At 45.9% G+C, this 21,149-nt stretch overlaps 2 protein-coding genes across 7 annotated transcripts in view; one reads left to right on the top strand and one right to left on the bottom strand.

Moving 5' to 3' along the window:
• Positions 1 to 65: 65 nt before the first annotated feature.
• On the top strand, positions 66 to 14,860 carry cwc27 (CWC27 spliceosome associated cyclophilin). The gene is made up of 14 exons (XM_019892365.1): positions 66 to 441; positions 533 to 629; positions 714 to 826; positions 1,000 to 1,143; positions 1,215 to 1,313; positions 1,387 to 1,490; positions 1,595 to 1,664; positions 1,734 to 1,813; positions 2,027 to 2,057; positions 2,126 to 2,247; positions 9,233 to 9,333; positions 12,068 to 12,177; positions 12,278 to 12,387; positions 14,473 to 14,860. Exons 1-14 carry the CDS (start codon positions 400 to 402, stop codon positions 14,633 to 14,635), a joined length of 1,386 nt encoding a protein of 461 aa, XP_019747924.1. The 5' UTR covers positions 66 to 399; the 3' UTR covers positions 14,636 to 14,860.
• A 3,609-nt stretch (positions 14,861 to 18,469) lies between these two features.
• The window catches only part of adamts6 (ADAM metallopeptidase with thrombospondin type 1 motif, 6), a 37,226-nt gene continuing 34,546 nt past the window's right edge, over positions 18,470 to 21,149 (bottom strand). For all 6 annotated transcript variants that reach the window (XM_019892347.1, XM_019892346.1, XM_019892349.1 and 3 more), the window contains one exon: positions 18,470 to 20,076. In XM_019892347.1, coding sequence (XP_019747906.1) covers positions 19,967 to 20,076 — 110 coding nt within the window. In that variant the 3' untranslated portion in view covers positions 18,470 to 19,966. The remainder of the gene's footprint in view (positions 20,077 to 21,149) is intronic.

Genomic DNA, 21,149 nt, shown 5'->3' with positions numbered 1-21,149 from the left:
ACCCGGAACTAATTTTGGTTGCCGCTGTTTCACGGGGGGACGATTTTCAAACGGCGCGTGGGTCTAACCAACTCATCACTTTTAGGGGTGAAGCGAGAATTTCGTTCCTTGTATGTCGCAAATCCATCGATATACGCCTTCAATCCAAGCATATATATGACTTAAATAGTAACTGCACGAAATTTTATTTAAGTACGCTTAAATAAAATACTGGATAAATAATCAATTCGTCACAATATTATTATTCCCGCCTCACACAGGGACGTAAACGATACGGTCGCACCAGGCAGGTAGTGTCGCTAATTAAACTGTATCTTCTGCCGCAGAACGTCGTTTTGTACAATAAAAACTTAAAGCCCGCCTTTAAAAAGTAGTGGGGAAACAACCGTTGTCGCGAAAATGAGCAATATATACATCCAAGAACCACCCACGAATGGAAAGGTGAGCGGACTCAAATGTGTCACATTTAACTACAACTAGGGCCTTTTCAACTACTGTATGTTTCACTAATCCACTCTACTTGTCGTGGAAGGTCTTGTTGAAGACCTCCGCGGGTGACATTGACATCGAGCTGTGGTCCAAAGAAGCTCCGAAAGCATGTAGGAACTTTGTTCAGCTGTGCATGGAAGGTAAACGGTTACACAGTTCAAGTTTGAAGTCGTTAAATGGACACAGTTGCTTGAATAATGGCTCTCATTCTCATCGGGGCAAAGGTTACTACGATGGAACAATATTCCACAGGGTGGTACCTGAATTTATCATACAGGGTGGAGATCCAACTGGGACCGGAACAGGAGGAGAGTCCATCTACGGCAGGACGTTCAAGGTTGGGATGGAATGCCGGTCCCTCTAACTCACGAATGAAAATCTTTCCATAAGACTATCACCATGATGTCACACGTTCTACCACTAGCTACCCATTGGTCACAAACATTGGGTATTGGCCTGTATGGAAGACGTGTCCAGCGTAATGGTTGTCTCTACTGCTTCCACCCTCAGGATGAGTTTCACACCAGACTGCGCTTCAATCGAAGAGGTTTGGTCGCCATGGCCAACGCCGGGACACACGACAATGGGAGCCAGTTCTTCTTCACGTTGGGACGTGCCGATGAGCTCAACAACAAACACACCATTTTTGCCAAAGTGAGTTTGAAACGAAGCTCTTCCCGTTTTTGCGTCCAGACGTTCGACACAAACTAAAGCGCTGCTTGCAGGTGACGGGAGACACGATCTACAACATGCTCAGGTTAGCGGACGTGGAATGTGACGGCAACGAAAGACCTTTGAATCCCCACAAAATAAGAACGGCCGAGGTAAGATATTCCGGATTCTCAAATCATACACGATTCACTCATTTGATTTTCTTTCTTTCTTTTACGATTCCAGGTGCTGCACTGTCCTTTTGATGACATTGAGCCACGTGAAACGAAGAAAGCAAAGAAGGAAAAAGAAAAAGACGAAGGAAAGAAATCACAGTCAAAAGCCACAAAGTAAGTCACGTTTAGTCATGATTCACATGAACGGGTAATTTTTGTTTACTCATAAATCCGTAAACACCGGCGTCACTGTATATATATTTGTCTGTCAACTGAAGGAACTTCAGTCTGCTGTCATTCGGCGAGGAGGCCGAAGAAGACGAGGAGGTGGTCAATCAAGTTAGTCAGGTAGAGATGGCTGCTTGAAAACATTCGGTGCTTCGGATCGATTTCCCTCTATATTTGTTGTCGCCCCAGAGCCTGAAAGGAAAGAGCAAAAGCAGCCACGACCTCCTGAAGGATGATCCCAGGCTGAGCTCCGTTCCAGCTGTTGATAAGTAATTGGATTCATGAATTCATTCATCAGGGCCCCACCAAATCATTGTCCAGCCAAAAAAAAGTTTTTATTAAATTTTTAATCAGAATGTCAGTCTGGCAAATTTCAGAACTGGCATCAGCCTCATAAAATTCATATTGGGCAGGCACTGATAATAATTTGATGATAATAATAAGCAGGACTAATGACATGTCATCTTGTTTGTCTTTTCAAGAGGAGAGAAGACATCTGGAGATGAAGCAGAGGTACGTTCAAATTAAACTCGAAAGACACTCATCATATATTACCCAGATGTGTGGTCGCATTCTTACAGGAGGACGACAAGAGCGAGAAAATGAGTGAGCTGGTCAGAGCCAAGCTGAAGAAGGAGAAGAGTGCTGCGAAAGCCAGCGAGCCCCAAGACGAGGAGGAGCGGGGCAAGAAGAGCAGCCGCAGGTATGACTGCACACGTACGTGTATTTTACACAGAGCCCAGCTGCCTAAGTGTCACTCTCACTTGATGTGGGCTGAAAAACTGTAAAACCGACACATAAAAAAAAGAGAGAGAGACTGAGACTGTATATTTAAGCACCAACATTTTGACCCAAACCAGATCAAAAACGGGCTTTTTTTTTCCCCCTCTCCTTGTATTATTACACTTGTACAGTAAGGTAACTCTCTGCTGGGGGCGCTGTTGATCTTCACTTTGCTCAGTGGGTGATCTGCACCTCTGTTAAGTTTGACCACGTGAACCCTTTCGATTCCACTGCAGAGTCTCAAGTATTTCAAGTTTGCTGTTCCAAAATAGTCATTGTTAATTTACTTTTATGGGCTATTAAGCACTCCCTAATTACTATACCGGAATGAAAAAAAAAAATTATACAGTCAATATTCTTGGACCATTACTCCGGAGTGCTGTTAATTACGACATTGCTAACATGTAATTGCAACATGCCAGATCAAAGTGTCTTTTGCGTCATAATTATTTAACACATTTCCCTGTGTCAAATGGAAAGTTTCTAATTTGCAGTGTTCCCAAAATTCCCTGTCTAATGTTTCCACCATCATATTACCTCACTGAATTGAACAGACATGCCATTAATCCGCCCCCCCCCAAAAAAAAACTAAAATGTTCATGCTTGTGAATAAATGTATCTATAATCTACAGTATATATCTGTAATATTTCACAGAGGATAATCAAATGGACCGTTTGTAGATCATTACGTGGATCATGACATGTTTGCTTTTAACAATGCACAGCTTGAAGCCTCTTTTTTGATGAATTATTCACCATTGAAAGTGAGATAGCACCATTGAAAGCATGTGCAAAATATCCACGGTTAAAAAAAAACAAAAACACCCGATGAGCACGTGAGAGAAAGTGACTGTCGCGCTCCTCTCACTCATCTCGTCAACAGGTAGCCCTCTCAGCACATAGAATGGAACTCGCCCTTCTCATTAGTGCTAATGGGATAAACTTGTGTGTGTGTGCACGTGTGTCGGCGCGCTTGACTGACAGCCAGGCCTAGTGTAGTTTATTAAACACAAGCACAGATTGTTTTGCGACAAGAACTTTAACCCAACACAGTAGTTTGTCTTGGCATGGCATCACAGAGCTTGCTGCAAGGTACACTGTTAGTCCTGCATAAAGGGGGCATTGTGATGTTTGAAGAGGGGCTGGCGGGGGGGCGGGGGGGAGGGGGGGGGGCTCTATCAGGCCACCATCCCAACACTCTGCCGCCGTCAACTGCTTTGATTTGATTCGACCAGAGCTCATATCCACTCAAAGTTTGGTTACTTCAGTCGTAGTTTCTGCTCCGTGCAAGTCTTGCTGATATTCGGCAGAGGGTAGCAAGCATCCAGAGCCCACACCGAAATACATATTAAAGTCTGCAGGCGGGACCCAAAGGGGGATGGCTGACGGACACATTTAGAGTGACTCTGCAAGAAATTCGCATGGATTAGGGAACCAGCCCCGTTGTTAAAAGCGAAAAAAAAACCCCAGACTGAAACTGATTAAAATCATTTGTAATAATAGTCTCAACTGAAAATATACCCCAAACTATGATCCCGAAAGTTATTTCAAGCGCATCTTCCAAATTTACCCCGAAAATGAAACATTCACGGCAAGTGCGTGTTTACATTCGCGTGCGGCAAAAATTCCGCTAACAACCTGGGCTAAACTTAGCGCCGTCCGTCTCGCCGTCAAGGCGCTTCATTTCAACATCCTTCCTTGACACCAGTGACTACTTTCCTTTGAGCGAAGGCTCTAGTGACGTCTTTGGGCATTACAGACAGAGCACGAAAATACGGCGAGACTTTCAGCGAAGAACTGAGGATAGATTACGTAGAAAGCCAAGCCCAGACTAAAGGAACTAGCTAATGACAGCATGTCATGGATCTGATAATTACACTCGTTTGATGCTGTATTCATCTGCAATTGGAACTAAGCGCGCGCATGCGCGCGTGTGTTATGTGGTAGCAAAGTGCCTCCATATGTCTGCTCCCGCGCATCACTTCACCATTGGCGGCCGAAGACAGCGGTTGACTTCCTGTTAGTCATCGTCATGGTTAGTTAGCTCTGTACTGGCGTTTTCACGCTAGTACTCTTTCGTCTGTTTTTAATGACCCTCTAGTTGGTTTCGCCCTCTGGTGCGGACCAAATCGACCACAGGTGGTGGGGGTAGGCTTCCAAACGCTGCCTCGCCTGCTTTGCGTGTGATGTTAGAACCAGCCTGGAGCCTGCTTGCTTGTCTAGGGAATGTTTGCGATTTTCGAAATTTGCGAAATTCATGTCTTCACTCAGGCCTCCGCTCCAGACTGCCCCTAAATGGTGGCAATTTGTTTTTCATCGACTCGTGCATGTGCATCCAGTAAATTTCCTTTTTTATTTGGATTATTCTGGACTATTATTTTGGGTTCCTGACAAACTCCGGCTCCACACTTCAGCCCATTTATGATGACTGTAGTAAAAATGAGTGGAAAACATTTGCACAAGTCAATTTACAATGTCTGCCTCTTTAATGTTCAACTTGCGCTCCTAAAATTTCAGGTTAGGGGCCACTGTGTTCCTAGTTAAAGAAAAAAAAGAATTTGAAATCCTGCCACTGATATTTTTGGGGGAACGTATCCTCGACTATTTGCTGAGAAACTCGGCCATGAGCTGTTTTTGTGCTCAGGCCAAAGCACTGTCTAATATAAAAGTTGTCTTACTGCGCCATCTTGTGGCATCCTGGTGTCAAGGAATAATGTCGACGCAGGAGGAAAAACCTGGATTGCCACCGCCCAAATCCCTTTGATTTGCTGCCATCTTTTGGCAACAATAGCGAATAAATCTTTTTGGTGAGGTGTCAAAACCATTTTGTCTGCATTCGATGAGCAACCATTAGTGCGTACAGCAAACTTTCTTCCTCTTTGCGCTCTCGTGACCAATAAAAGAAGACAACCAAGTCACATGGCAGGGTGGGGCGACTTTGTGTGAGAGCTGTGGCTGACAGCAGCTGCTGCGAGAGTGTGCTCACTGTGTTTAGGTTTCCTCCCAACAGTCCGGTCCCTGCGCCCGAAAGGTTTGCGAAACCCCTGCCTTCACCGTCATATTACTTTGCCGTATTACATCATCATCCTCATCGCAAGCCACAGAGTCATTGACGGCACGCCCCTGGATCATCTGCATCCAAAGTGGGTCATCAGACACAATGCGCGGGCCAGCCAGCACCGCTGCGTCTTCGCCGGCTTCATTGGATGCGAGCCGGCGCGCTCTCACTCACTGAGGCCTTGCAGAGTTTATGCAGCCTCGGTCGGTGTGTGTTTGCGTGCGCGTGCGTGCGTGTGTGTGGAAAACCACTTGAGATAATCCAGCGCTTGGCTGCGGGATTGTGTACGTTTGGGAGTCGCCAGGTTTACAGAACTCTGGCCCAGTGCAACACAGCTGCGCCGCATGGGTCGCTCGCTCCCTGGCCGGCTGGTCGGAAAGGCTTCCAGACAGACTTGCACCCCGAGGGGTTAAAAAAAAAAAAAAAAAAAAAAAAAAAAAAAAAGAAAGATGCGTAAAAATTACAGCAAAATACCTCAGACCTTGTACCGGTTTGGTGTCCCACCCGCCATCGGTGAAAATCTATAATAGCGAAACACTTTTATATCGTTTTTCCCTCTCCCACATGTTTTCCATCGTTCTGCTTGTGAAAACACACTCTCTTCCTTGCTCACGTCTCCAAATAAGAGGTACAGCGTGTTCGAGCTGTTTGATTGATTTTATTGGTTCTATTTAAAGACCAAAACGCTCACCCGAACTATACAGTTTTGTCTAACGAAAGTCCGCCGTCTTAAAGCTAATAAAGTATTGTGAAACATCCTAGATGGACCAATGCAAATTAACATTGATTTTGTGTGTGAAAAGTCTGCAAAATAGCGCGTGCGCATAGAGTAAAACTGCGTTATATTTCCATTATACCCTCATTTTAAAGATGGTTTCCCTATAGAGGGTGTAAATACAACCCCTGCTGTATACATTGGAAGCATACGCTTTGCTGTCTGGCATCATGGCGGCGGCCAGATAGGGAGGCGGTTGGGGGCTGTGGTGTAATATGGGGGCCGGGTTGTTGCAGGGGAGGGGGTGGTCCTTGCGTGGCAGACGATGTTGTAAAACAGGGACCCGCGGTGGGCCGCGCGTCGGTCTGGAGCGCTGTGCCGAGTCATGCAAATTCCTGTGTGGAGCTTTGGATTCCTGCTCTCCAGCTCACAGTTCTGTTTGGCCCGGGCCCAAGCCGTGGAGTGCCCCCCGAGGCGAGTTCACCCAGCCCGTTGGTCTGCATCACTCGCTTGGTCATGACAGGAGACGGCCTCGGCCATCCTTGCGGTCTCCTCGCTGTGCGCGGCCACATAGCGAGGCGTTAAATTTGACTTGTTTTAATAGACCTCTAACTCATTTCAACGGCCGCTTTATTTGAACAGTTGGCCTTTATTTCTTACTCCAAGCCCGTAAACCGAGAATGCAGAGAAGTCCAAAAACGACAAGCACGCCCGCACCGATATTTCGTAAAACGATCGGGTTTTCGTGCAGTCATCGCGTGGCTATTTTAAGCTTTGTAAAAGTCCCGCGTCAGACTCAGACCTTTGCCAGACACCCGAGTCTTCTGGAGGTTCTGGATCACTGCCAGTCTCCTCGATGCTTTCTTTATGAAAAGTTATTCGCCCGCAGCTCTTTCTTTGACTTTCACTCCCTTTTATCATCCTGAGAGAGGGACAGCAGCTGTGCAGTATCTTGAGAAGATCCGGAAGCGGACGCATTTAAGATGTTTGTCTGTACAGACCGTCGCGTCCTGCGGCCCTTTCATTTTGGAGAGTGTACAGTGCAAAACCACCATACGTTATCTCACACTGTGGCTCTGTTTGGAATTGTCGACTCATTTCCTACTCCCTAGTCACCATGTTGGGATTATTATATAGTGCAGTGGCATTTATAGGTCAGGCATTGGTCAGAGGAAGAACAGTTTTTCAACATTACTCGGGCGCGCTGTTCATTTCATTATCGCTGTCGCATAATTACAAAGTACCGGATCAACCTCAGCTTTCCAAAATAAATAGTCAAGTCACATTTTATTTCTCTAGCCCTTAATCACAAACAGTCTCAAAGTGTTTCACATGCCCACAGTTGACCAATATTCACGACATCCCCTGACCTTAACCCCCAGGAGGGCAAGGAAAAAAGAAAAAAAACATCTGGGTGAAAGTGAGAAACCTTGAGAAGGGGCCGCAGATGGGAGAATTCCCTCTTCCAGTATGACCAGGCTACAATGGATGCCGAGTGGGCACCATTTGACACAATATTGTACTATTGTGCAATGTTAGTTCGATGCCTGCGGAGGAATTCGTGGAGCCCTAAAGTATGTTCCGGTCCCTTTCTGATCTCCTTCCCTTTATTGGTGGCAATTGTTTGGCCGTCGCGACAGAGTGGTATTTTAAACTACGCATAAAACAGAGCGCTTGCACAATGCACACTGTGTATTTAAAAAAAAAAAAACACAACTTTTACTTTGGAAAGGCTGCTTGCTTAATTCTTACGCACATGCAAAAATGTGTCAGTCAAAGCATTGCAGCAACCCCATGTGGATCAAGTAGACCTTCCACCAGGGTTAAACATCTAATAGAAGAAGAAGAAGAAGAAGAAAAAAATGGACAGTCTGAAGAAGCAGACGTCAGAAACAAAGGCCGTCATTGTTTAGTCTGGAGATGCTTCACGTTGCTGCTCCGGGGGCCCAGACGCTGCAGCTTACCTGAGCTTTGAGAGCATGGCAGCAACACAATAAGTGTCAGGCTTACCAAAACATCATCAGTCCCCAGCTGAACATCTGCAAGCCTGCGTCATATGAGGCGGTGCGGTCCGACCTGACCGGCACTTCTCGCCCCGCAGGAGCCCCGCTTTTCGGGCTGCCCGCCAAGTGGGTCGGCTCCGCGGGTCAAAGAGGCCGCATCGCTCCCCCCGCCCCGGCTTGCTCGTGTTATCCACCTTGCTTGAAAACTTTATGTAACGACTCCACATTTGAAGAGGGCGAATCTAAACAACATTTACTGGCACGCATACGGAGGTGTCATGGAGTTTAAAGACACAGTCGTATCCCAAACGATCCTCTTCTCTACACGGATGACCGTTGAGAGCTTTTCCCTCAACGCCGCAAACCACTTAAGAGAGAGGAGGAGATGTTACTCATAACTGGAAGATATGTAGCTCCATAAATAATGTGCATAATGATGATATACAGGAGAAGGTGGTGACGCCGGTCAGCCTGAAATTTGTTGGGATTTAGAGTCAACTTTTCCCATAGGAAACGCAAATAGACAGACCGCACTAATATTAGTACTTATTTAGAGAGGATAAAGAATATATGCCTGTGACTATTGTTATATTATCCGTCTACATGTTTATGTTCAATTGCCTGCGTACGGTGTTTGAAGCCAAATCGACTTTACTAATGCAAAGCTGTGTGATTGTTTACAATTCACATCCTGTAGTTCTCGTTGTTCACTTTGACAGTGAACTTGGAACAGTTCCAGTTCGTCACTATCAGTATAACCTACGTTACTGTACGGTGGGCAGTTTATTAATTTTTTTTGTAGATTACATTTGAATATTTGTAACTTTGCATGTGCAAAAACAACACTATACATGTTAATGTACAGGGAGATTACCGCGTGTGGCAGGGACGCGAGTCTCTTCAGACGAATGACTTCGGTCTGCTGACCTTGCCTTATACCAGACATCCATTTTCTACTGCTTAGGCCATCCTTGTCATCGTCAAACAACTGTTTTCTGGGTGATTTATGCAGTTGCGCAAAACCATTCTTCATTTTTTGGGCCATTCAAATGGAGGCTAGCGCCACCCGGGTATGGACAGTTCTGCCAAATCCTCTCCTTTATTCATTTGTTTGTTTCTCCCTCCCCAGCCAAGAGTTGCGTAAGGAAGTTCGCCAGTTGAAGAAGGAGCTGAAGGCGTTGAAGCAAAGAGAAGATGGCCCTAAGCCCGCCATGGATGAAGTCAAGGAGGGTATGTGGGCCATGTTTCTTCACTCTTATTGTTTTGTTTTGTTTTGTTTTGTTTTTTTAATACAAGGCACATTTTAATGGTGTTTTAAAACCGCCTCCAGCAAACTCTTACCACTCTTGAGAGCAGGGTGGTCCGTTCTGCATTCTCGACTAATGGTCACTTAGACAGACGGGGAAGCTTCTGATTGTGTCAGTTAGTTGCAGATGTCTATTGTTATCTCCTACAAGGTTCTGCATTCTTCTCGCAGAAAATTACATTTGGAAAAAACAAAAAATCGGTGAATATGCAAATCTACGGGTGCCAAGCTGCGAGTATGCGGGAGTCTTTGCTTTGTGCTTCCACCTTAGCTGCAGGACGGGGAGAGCTTTGTCACTTTGCTCCCGCATTGGGTACAAAAGTTAATTCCACCATGTGGAATTGTTGCAAGTCACGGGCCAGTGGCCGCAACGTCTGTCGGGGGTCTGTAAATTTCAGCTGCAGTGCTGTCCAAGCTGCACGTACTGACGAGACTGTACCCGCCATCTTAAATCACCCTCCTGCCTTCTCGTCAGACCTCCAAGCAGCTCACTTCACTCACGGGGGGAAGCACTTTACATTGGCACTAAAATATTTGAGGGCTGCAATAAATGATTACTGTGCCACTCATTGTTCTCGAATAAGTCATTGACAAATCATCAGGCTTTTAAAGTGTCAAAAAAAACAAAAGAAGTTACAAAATCTCCTCTGCGCTCCAAACCCCAAATATTTTACTGAAGCAGCAAAACCAAACAAAGAAGAGCCTGCGACCAAAGGAATGTTTTGTATCTTGGCACCGTGCTCGTGTTGTAAAGCTCCAGATGGGATGGACCCGACTACCGTATGTGGGCCGCAATATCGTCCGCGCTCATGGAGGTAACTGGCAAGGTTGTTAGAGTGAATGCAAAACGAATAAAATAACGAAAATTGAAAACAACTTTTTCGTTCACAAAATGAAATGAAAAGGAGAGTGCTGTTAAAAAAAACAAAAAACAGTAGCTAATTGAAACTACATTTTCATAACTGTCTTTTTTGATTGATGATCGAAAGCGAGGCTGTTTCAGAGATTGGCGTTGCATCACTCGCCAAAAATCAGATTGTTATCTTATAAAAGACTGGTTGCTACAACACGGAGCATCTTGATTTGTTACCCTGGCGGAGCCCGGGTGACTGGTGAGGGCAGGAATCTAGTTCGAAAGCCCATCAAACTTTAAGCTAGTCAGGAGGGACAACAGCTGGAGAGGCCAATGCGAGTTCAAAGACAACATTTTTCCTTGAGATTTTGTCTGTAGTTGCCACTACAATAGCAATCTCAGTACACAAACATCGTTTTTATTTTGTTTCCACCAAAGAACCGTTGACAGTTCGTTTGATGTGCATGAGGAGTTATTGTCCTCGAAAAACATGGATATATTCAATGCTTAATAGTGTTGCAAATGTTCATGGTGGCTTATTTGGCCAAGCGCCTGTTGCGACAGATGACGAACCCGGGATGATGCCGATGGAACACATCGGTGACACATTTTTACTGCCCTATTCCGCAGTGTGTTCAGAGAGGTAACTCTGAGGCAGCCAGACGATTCATTTTGTGACTTTTAAATGACATGCAGGACAAACATACGTTGGTGTAGTGTTCAAATCTTTGAGTGAGTTGATTTTTGTGAAAAATCTTGTCTACGGACTGATAAATCATCCGCCTTGATCACAAACTTGACATTGAAGCATGCGACTGCTGCTAGCTCGCTCGCCAGACATGGAGCTGGCTTAGCTGTGGTTTCTGTTAGCTCATTTGTTTGTTAGCGCAGTAAAACATGAGCATCGCCACAGACGTCTGTCATGCGCACCCCGCAACAAAACATCACATCACGCTGCATCTTCCGCCAGCCAGACCAGACCGTCTGCTGCTCGGTGACCTCACGTCGGGAGTTTCACACCAGACACCGCCGCCAGAGGTGGGGTGGAAAAAATATTCTCAGCTGCATTTAGTACACAACACTTTCTTGTTGTGTCGTGTTGGACTTGCGGACGGGTATATGACTCCCGAGCCAGTCAGAAACCCTAATTAAAAGCCGCACTTCCGCCAAGTGGTTCAGTTCGGTTCGCTACATGGGGGTGGCTGCTATTACTTTGTTGTACGAAGTACCAAAAATCTTAATTCTCATCTGTTTGAATAAACCAGGTGGTGACAATCTTTTCTCTCTGATCATGTTATCCACATTTTCTGGCTTGCCATTTGTCAACGCCGGCTAAGCCGTGAGGCTGGGGAGAAAGTGCTCCTTCAAAAACAAAAGCCGCTGGCTCTACAAACTTGCCATCCAAAGCAGCGATACGCACTAACTGAAAATGTGCGCATTTCCTGCCCTTCATATCAAAGTGGGCGTGGTTATCAATTGGTCCTAAAAGATTATCCCGAGTCTCAATTTTTCGACTTTTCAAAGTATTGGAGATGTAACATGGCCCTTTTCCAGCGCACATGTGGGGGCTACGTAATGACGTAGCCCCTACTTGGCTCTTTGCCGGTGGAAAAGCAAACACGTTCTTGGTAAGAACTTGTGAAGCACCAACGAAGCACAGCACTGGCCCTGGCGCCGAACGAGTACCAAGGTTTTTTTTTGGAATGGAAAAGGGATAAAAGAGGTTGAACGTGGCCCCAGTGCGTTAGCCGAGTCTCAAGTTGTGGTGTTATTTACGGTCGGTAACACCTCGCCTGTTTGTCCAGAGAGCAAAAAGCCGACCAGCGAGGCTGTCGCCGAGTATCTGGAGGAGAGGAAGAAGTACGAGGAGCGGAGGAAAGACAAGCGCAAGAAAGGGTCGGGCAGAGAGGAGCAGGTAAACAATACCAACAACAATGCCCGACGGGTATGAACCCTGACTTGCAGTGGACTTTGAAAAGAACCCCCGCAGCGTTAATGTTGAGTTTTCTCAACAGACGATGGAGCTGCTCAATCGTTTCAAGTCCAAGCTGTCGACGGCCATCAGCGAAGCCCCGGAGGAGGAGGAGGAGGAGGAAGAGCTGGCCGAGGACGACGACAAAGGATGGTGAGCGCCCCAATGGTGATGGCCGTGGGCTATTTTAAAAATGGGCTTGGAGGGGCGCCTTTTAGTGCTCTAATTTAAAAAAAAAAAAAAAATAGAATAAATTGGATAATTCCAAGATGAGTACAGTCGTGTTCAAAAAATCTTTCACATAAAATTTCACAAAAGGTAAAGATTCTTAAAAAGTTTCATTTTCTTATATTGTTGCTGTTTGGCAGAACCCTTCTATGTCTATTTCAAATGTTATTGTTGATACTCTTAGTCTGTCCCCACATTGTCTGCTATTTCTGCTAATTCAGTGTTGAAAATAGCTTGAGAAGAATGTCTTCACTCTCAAGAATGCTAAACTGTCCCTGAAGTGTTGTACAACATTGCCTCCTCCCTCACTCTGCGGTAGCCGTGTGGCAATATGTCACCTCAAGATTGAAAATCTCGCGATTTTTTTCGACAGCGAGTGAAAATGTTTTGCTAAAAATGAATTGCTGTCATGCTTCGGTGCAGAAGAAACTAGTCAGCCATGAAGGCAAGTACACGCATTGAAACTGCCTAGTCAGCTCACCAATGGCATCGCTCATGACTCGAAGACCTTGAAAAAGAGTTTCCAGACACTCATAAAGTCAGGAGGATAATGAGGCCCCGCTCATACTTAATATCTTGATCACGTGAGCTTCTCATGCTTCAATTTGGCAAAAAAGTTCAGGACGCGGGTCCAAATTGCATGTTTGTAACTGGCACCTGCTACGTTTCACCGTGCCGTTTTCTGCCCGAATAAAAAAGCCGCGGCAGCGCATCCAACCTTCCACTCGCTTAGAGGCGTGTCATAGTTCAGGGGGTACGTACAGTATGTGCACGCGTCAGCTCGCCGCCGCCAGGAAATAGGTCTTGACGCTCTGTTCTGCTCTCATATTCTGTTTTTCAACGCGGATCTTAAGAGCAAGTCCAGTTTGAAATGAATACCATGTGTGTGAATGAGAGATTTAGAATAACACAATCTGTTGTTGCCATTAGTCTCCAGGAGTGTGTGCGAGCGGACGGTTGTTGGGGTGGGGGGCTAATGAATTTGAGAGAAGCCTTAGTTGGTAGACACCTCGCCGCACTGCCCCCGCCAGGTATGGCAAAGGCTCAGGGGGTGGTTAGCCTCGCGTTCCTGGAAAAACAGCAGTGGGAAATGTGTGCCACTGCAGGAGCTGCGCACTCAGAATGTGGGTTACAACAGGTCAGACACTGGAAGTCAAGTCTGGGACAGAGGAGGTAAACTATTCCATCTGTGTCGGCGCAAAGACCCCCACCCCCACCCCCCACAGGCCCCCCTCGCCCTGCTGCCTCGACTTTTACGAAACCCACCTCTCCACCCCGCCAGAGAGAACAAGGCCAGAAAAATAAACAGCAGAGGCTTCTGTAGCTTTGCATCACATCCTGCGTCTCGCCGTAGCCCCTTTCTCACAGACGTCCAGAAGACACAGTCGAGTGGATGTTGTATGGAAAATGGAGCCCTTTGAAAATGGACCCCGGGGTAAAATATCTTGCTGCGGGTTTTAGAAATCTGCCACAGTTCGGCTTAGGGTTAATCAGGGTTAAGCTTCTAATGGAAACTGGCAGCCACAAATGATTTTTCATTGATGCTTAAATTTGTTCATTTTTTTATAATTATTAACACTTCAGTGTCTAATTGGGCAGCAGTCCATATTCTGTTGCGGGTCTTTTTGCCCAGGTTCCTGCAACCTAGTGACCTCACATTTGCCTTTCACACAAAATCCAGATAAGCGGATGAAACTTTGACTTTGCTTTACCTGGTGAATTAAAAGAGAGCTGAAATCCCAGCTGGCAAGAATGAAATTGGAAACCCTCCTTTGACTCTTAACAGTGTCAGTGTTTAAAGTTATTGTATTCAAACACCCAATATTTTTTCTGTGGACCAATAACAGTGGCACTAAAATATCTACAGTCAGTTGAGTAATGAATTCTGGCCCGTCTCATAGTTGCTAAATTAGCAATCTAAACTAGCTAGCCCTCCCGGTACAATTTATGCTAAGAAATCAATGACCCGGCAAACTGATTGACCCGCTCTCCCATCTCCACCGCATCCAGGCTCGGCCACGTGCTGCAGTTTGACGAGCAGTCTCGCAAGGTCAAAGACGCTAACATGCAGGACGAGGACACCTTTGAGATCTACGACCCGCGGAACCCCGTCAACAAGCGGCGGCGGGAGGAGAGCAAAAAGATCATGAAGGAGAAGAAAGCCAAGAGGTGAGCTCGTGGGGGGGGCCGAGGTGGTGACGGGTGGTCTGTGGCTTCGGAAGCTCGGGTCCTGTTCGAACCAGACCCTTCTTTATTAAGCGATTCCCAAACAAACAGATTCAGGGGGCCGACTGTGTTGTGACCGTGTTGGGACACTTGTGGACAGTCGCTTACGAGTCATTTGTGATGTTTTTGTGACGAGCGGGTTGACAATAAACTGGATCGACTAGTGATTGATTACAGACTAATGATTAGTTTTTGCCCTTTTCTCTTGCTTGTGGTCTTGGTACAGTGACCCCCCCCACTGTATCGACTGGAACACACACACATATATATATATATATATATATTGTATATATACATATCCCTGCAATAAATGGGATTCACTGTACTGTACTTCAAAACAAATGTTGAACTAGTCATTGTAATGCAGCAGATAAAGCAATGTCCTGGTTCAGAGCTCCAAGATGTCAAAGCAAACACTTTGGTGGTTTTGGGCGCGTATGACCAGAAGCTGCATTTGGCAAGCATGCCATTTTTTTTTTTGAGTTTTAACCGCACTTCTGGGATTAAGCTTAAACATGCATGTGGAACAGGAAGCAGAGTTAATGTTACATGAGCCGCCACTAATCTAAAACAGGTGTCACCGCGGCACCAGTGTGCAAGTCGGGATGTCGTGGGACACGCCCACCTACATGGTGTGACTTGACATGACATTCGGATGGATCTATCACATAATCAATGCCGTGTTTCCTCCCGCCGGTATTCATGATGACCGCGACCTTGCACAATAGAAATAAAAAGAACTATTGTACACTGTACACACAAAGTCACTGTATGTCACAAAGTCGGGAAAGTTGAAGTAATACAGTGTTGGATGTGAACGTGATGAACATTTAGCAATCTAACTTAACTGTAGATTGTTGCTCCCACCGCTTATTAATGATAACCGCCTCCTCACACAAAAGCAACAAACAGACCTTCAACTCCTGTAAAGCATAAAGTCACGTTGTTGCGGTCATGCAGTGTTGTATCGTGAGGCGACGTTTTCCCCAAAATGACTGAACGTGAGCATTGGGTGTTGTTGGCCACCTAGCGACTTGCTGTGAGTAAAGTGGGTCAGCAATTCAAGAAGTAGGTCACTTGTTTGCTATCAGGGAGGGGGAAACCCCTCCTCTCCCCCGCTAATATTCTCACCTCGGTGGTCTTAATTGCAAGCAAGTCTCTCCAGAGTGTGCTGGCTATGTGAGAAGACACAGGCGTGAAGACGGAAGGGTCCATATGCTGTCGGTGGACCTGAGGGCTCAAAGGCGTGCTGCGACAACACGTGAACTGATTGCCAGCCAACATGTTTTGTTCAAAATGCAAGTGCGCCGTGACTTAAGCAAAATTGCTTTGGACATATTGGCTTGTCATTTTTTTGTGTCGCAATATTGCCCCAAGTCCCAGGTATAAACAATGGAGCTTCAGGATGGCCTGGGCACTTTGTTCTTGGGGCTGCCACTTGGTTCCTCCTGTGGATTATTCCGGTCAACCTTTGACTCATTAATTTGAGCCAACAAAATGAATAAAATCAAGTTCGATAAAGAACGCTAGCTCTTCAATCTAGCGGCTTCAAGGTTGCCATCAAAGCCAAGACTGGACATCCTCATGGATGTCATGAATGAAGGACACGAACACCGTCGAAGTGGGACAGAAGCGGCACGTCAATGAAAGCCTTCATTACCATTTGTCCTCATTAGCCGCCCGTCGTTTCCAGGAGGAGACGCTCGTAATTCACCCGTGATGGATTTAGTGCCCTTCTCTCCTCGCTTGCTCAGAAGGACCTTCGAACCAAACGGCACCGCTTTTTTTTCTCCGCTCCCTTGGCCTAAGTGATTGACTATCGATTCTTTATGAATCTAATCTACTTACCTGGAGCCTGTAGAGGTGACACGGAACTGAGACGATGAAGATGGGCACTCCCGGCAACAGTGAACATTACCAACGCGGTCTGAGGAAGCGGCGCAAATCTTACCGAGCAATGTAGTTCATTGGTCAGTAGCTTAGTCGGCCAGGAGGCGGGGGTTCAGGGGCGAGCAGGTTTGAGACTTGGACCGTGTTAATATGAGATTGCTTTTCAATAATAACTGGTGTCGGCGCTTGCTTCACAGCTACTATTTCCGCCCACATACGTCACAAGAGCTCTTGTACCAAAATCCTCCCGTTTCTGAAGTCGTTGCAGCCGCAAACGTTCTCTTCACATCTTTGACGTCTTGCCGAACCCTCCCAGTGGGAACTTTCCCCTCCGAGGCTTTCATCTGGGCGGCGGCGGTCCGCTATGGACATCAGCTGTGGGAAAGAACTTTGGCAGGGCTGACTTGCACCGAGCCCCAAGCAGACCTCAGCAGATAGCAGGTGCCGGAGCTGCCACCTTCCTATTCCGGGCCAGCATTCCCGCCTGTCAGTCTGCCCACCCCCAGGCCCTTCGCACCCTACCCGAATGGCATGCTCTGTGTCCGAGTACACCATCTGGAGCTCCTCATCCTGCTGTGCTTTGCTCAAGCGCTAAAGTGTCCACAACACTCGGAGCTTTCATCGCTGAGCGCTTGATTGTAGACAGAGCCGCGGTTGGCTCTGATGATTAGTGCCTTGTTGGTGTTCTTGTTGTTAGCGCCTCACACACCAAGATGTGTCGGCACATTCAAGTGAAGAGCAGACTAAAGCAATGATTCCCAATTAGCGTACTGCGGGATATGATCCCATTTGACTTAACTCGTTACAAAATTATTAACACTTGACACCGAAACATTTTGAACGGTATATTTGTGTGACGTTTTTGTTATGACGGTGTGCGGCGAGATTTTTCTCATGTAAAACGGGCTCAATAAAGGACGGGAAGCACTGTACTAATGAATTTCCACGGCGGAACCTAAATCACCAGCATCCTCCCTTATCGGCCTCGTTACTTTGTGTCTGTGCTTCAAAGTTCAGTCCGCAGATTTTGTTTTGTCAGGAGAAAGTTCATCGCAACCTCTAATAAAGAAAGGGTGGGGGAGAGAGGAAGAAAACTTGAATTCTATCAGATTTTTTTTCCCCCCAGCACTCCTCACCTTCACCCCTGCAAGTTTTTTTAATTTTGAGAGTTAATTTTTGTGCAGTATGCTACCATGTAGGGTGCAGACCAACTCATGAAATAAGGATCACGGATGGTGTTCCGAACATCATAACATTTCAAGTCAAGGACTGAGTTTTATAATTCAAGAAATAGGGGATAATTGGTCAGAAAAATGTCTAAATGACTCCCACCTCTGGGAGGTGGAATCAGAGGGATAGCAGTGGAAAGCCAGGACCGGCGTGTGTGTGTGAAATTTAACACCCAACATTGGCTTCTTGTGCCCTGTTGTGTTGAAAGCCATTGTTGCTGTCCCACAAGTACTATACAGGTCACACCAGGCTGTGCGCTGTTGCTTCATTGTGTGAAAGTGCACACAAATCAGGTGCCCGCGTCGGTGGGCTCTGTGTGAAAAGCACCAGCTGAGAAATCCCGGCTCACACGGTTGCATTTTCAGCCCCTATCACAGTGCCTTCTCTCACAAAAAACAGCTCATTTTATTGGATCTAACTTTTTGTTTAATTAAAATATTAAAAAATGTATCATTCGGGCTGCTGTATTTATCCTCCCCGAAATGCTAAAATGTCAAATTTGCATGCAGTGAAAATAGAAGTAACTGTGAGGCAATGCTATAAATCTGCATCTCATTTACATTTTGAGGAAGGGAGGGGGGATTTGTAACAATGTAACAACATCAACACTGAATATAAAATATACACGACTCATCACATGATACTTTTCATTGTCTTTTTAGTATGTAAGCAATGTAACATTCAAATAGTTCACAGCAACGAGTACCCTTTTATTTTATTATTATTATTTTTTTTTAAAGTCTGAGCGCTTTGAATCCAAACACTCTCCCGCTGTCCTTTTTCCACATCTCTTGACGGCCTCCTTCAAGGAATGACGTTGATGTTTGCTACCAAAAAGTAGCAGCAGCAGCAACAACAATAACAAAGAATCCGATATGAAGTTTCGCTTTCCTGAGCCAGCAGTAATGGCTTGTTAGTGATGGGATGCAAATGTCCTGTCATTTTTTTTGTTTAGTTTTGTTTAGTTTTTTGCCATACAATACTACAACAAATACATTCCCAGTGTGAGGTACAACAAACAACATGACAAGAACACGACCAGCATTTACCATGATTAGCACCACAAGCACCATATTGAACTTGTTTTTTTTTTTTTGCGTTTTTGTTCTCATTGGCTGGAGGAACTGAAAACAGCCACAGATATTCAATATATGGGACACATATTCAGTGCCCCATCAAACCGGAAGGGAGGAAGTCCCGAATAAAACAAAACAAACAAAAAAAAAAAATCAAAGCAAAGTTGCGCAACCATTGTGATAAAGTTTAATGATCTCTTTTTAAATGCCAATTTGTCGAGAGTATCGATCACAAGTCTTACACGCAGATTTGCTGGCTTAATCTTAGCAAGCAAGGCACCCTTGTGGTCGGTGGGGGTTGGTGGAGGGATACAGAAAATGGCTGCGTTCAAATCAGCTGGTAGTGAATGACTAAGGTACTGTAATGCCCTCACATGTGGGCACGGAGAGCTATTTGGTATGGATGTCTGCTTATGATAAAATCCTTGACTAACACGTTTTCATTAAATTACTCTTAATTTCTTGGTAATTTCCAATATGCAATATTGCTTTTTTTTCTTTGTTTGGTGGCGTGCCTCGAGATATTTTCGAATGTAAAATATGTGCCTTGGCTTCATAAAGATTGGGGAAACACTGCATGGCATTATGTCAGGCTTTTGTTCGATGACACGTATTCACTTCCAAGATAGCAGGCTACAATGTGACTCTTGGATAATAAATACACAGTTACGCTGATGATCGAGGGCGGGGCTTGCTCTGCGCTGTCGTATATCCTTGGCTGTTCGGTATTTTACACCCAAAAAAAAGTGCAGCCAGGCCAAAGGTCTGCCCGTCGACAGCGTTTCTCGCCTGTCCATCCATCCGTCCTCTGTCAGCCAGGTGTCCAGCACTTTGGATCAAACAGCAACTCGGAGGAAGACGCAACAATGATACCGGGAATTATTATTATAATAAAATAACATCACCAACCGATCCTCCTCCGAGCTCCACTTCACAGAAGTGAACAGTTTTTGTGTCAGCTTGACGGCTGAGCAGTGGTTTGGCTCCGCAAAAGGTCGACTTCTCGTTTTGGGTGCTGCGGAGTCGTCGTCGGGGTTGGCACTCCTTTCCTGGCTCGCGGGCCTCCAATCTTTGCCTTGGGCTCAGTGGCCCTGACACGTTTTGCAGCACATCTGACGGAAGTAGGCCCGACTGCAGAACTTGAACTTGAGTACGAGTGGGCAGTAGGCCACTTTGTTGACATCTTTGCACTCTGCGCAGACAAAACGACAACGAGTCAGAACGTTGCAATTGCGGGACTGTCTGAATACAAATTGGAAGCACTAAGCGATATTTGCGCCCTAGATTCTTGTGCGGTTCAGTCATTTGGGCCGTGTTTCTTGGTTGCATTGCTTCCAGTATGTGGATGTGGATGTTGGATTTATTTATTTTTGTGCACTCCCATTTAAGCCATGCGAATCTGATCTACTCAGCTTTCAGACATATGACAATAACTTCATCCGGTTGTTTTGATGACTTACACTGACGGATAACGCGATACGTCACAACGCCGATATGTGTTCCACTTGTGGTGGTAATATGACTTTATACCGACACCGCGTTTCCCCCCCAAAATATTGGTAACTACTGTAAGCGAGAACCGTTCAATGCATCACAATAGCCAGTTGTACTGATAAGCGGTAATGATGCCGTACTTTGTTCGGATAGTGCCATCTGTCTATTAGTGTGGATGATGTAGCAAGAGAGACAACGCCATATGTCTCAAAGTTGATATTTGTTGTATTGATAATATTGAGATTTGTTCCAGCTGTATCAGTAATGTACCATAAGAGATAGCAAAATGCCACATCTGGTCTTGTTGTATCTCTAACATAGCGTACGACTTCACCCGTGAGCCGATTGAAACAGTCGAGGTCTAAAAATAACTTGAAGAACAGCCTGCCGCAGTGACTCACACGTAATTGTAATACTTATGCGGCGAAAACCTCCCTCGGGGAACACAGCAGCTCGACTTGGATGCCGAGGCGAAGACCGAGAAGGATTCTGGCCCGCTCGGCTCTCCGGGCTCGCTGCCACGACTCGCACGCACACACCAAGCGCACCGCGGCTCCAAATGCCTTATCATGATCCTAGTGTCTTCCCTTATTAGGCTCGGGCCCCCACCTGGGCCGGGCCCAATGAGACCAGACGTTGCCTCACCGCCGTCCGTGAAGCGACAATTAGCCCACGGCTAATCCCATTAACTGGCCTGCTCACGCCGCTCACGTTTTCCATGCGAGCTCCACTGACCGTGTCGTACCACAAAAAATAATTATTAAAAAGTAC

Source organism: Hippocampus comes, unplaced genomic scaffold (genome assembly GCF_001891065.2).
Source record: "Hippocampus comes isolate QL1 unplaced genomic scaffold, H_comes_QL1_v1.1 scaffold145, whole genome shotgun sequence".
NCBI classification, from domain to species: Eukaryota; Metazoa; Chordata; class Actinopteri; order Syngnathiformes; family Syngnathidae; genus Hippocampus; species Hippocampus comes.
Note: the sequence above shows the minus strand (reverse complement) of the source record. Positions and strands in the feature narration are given on the sequence as shown.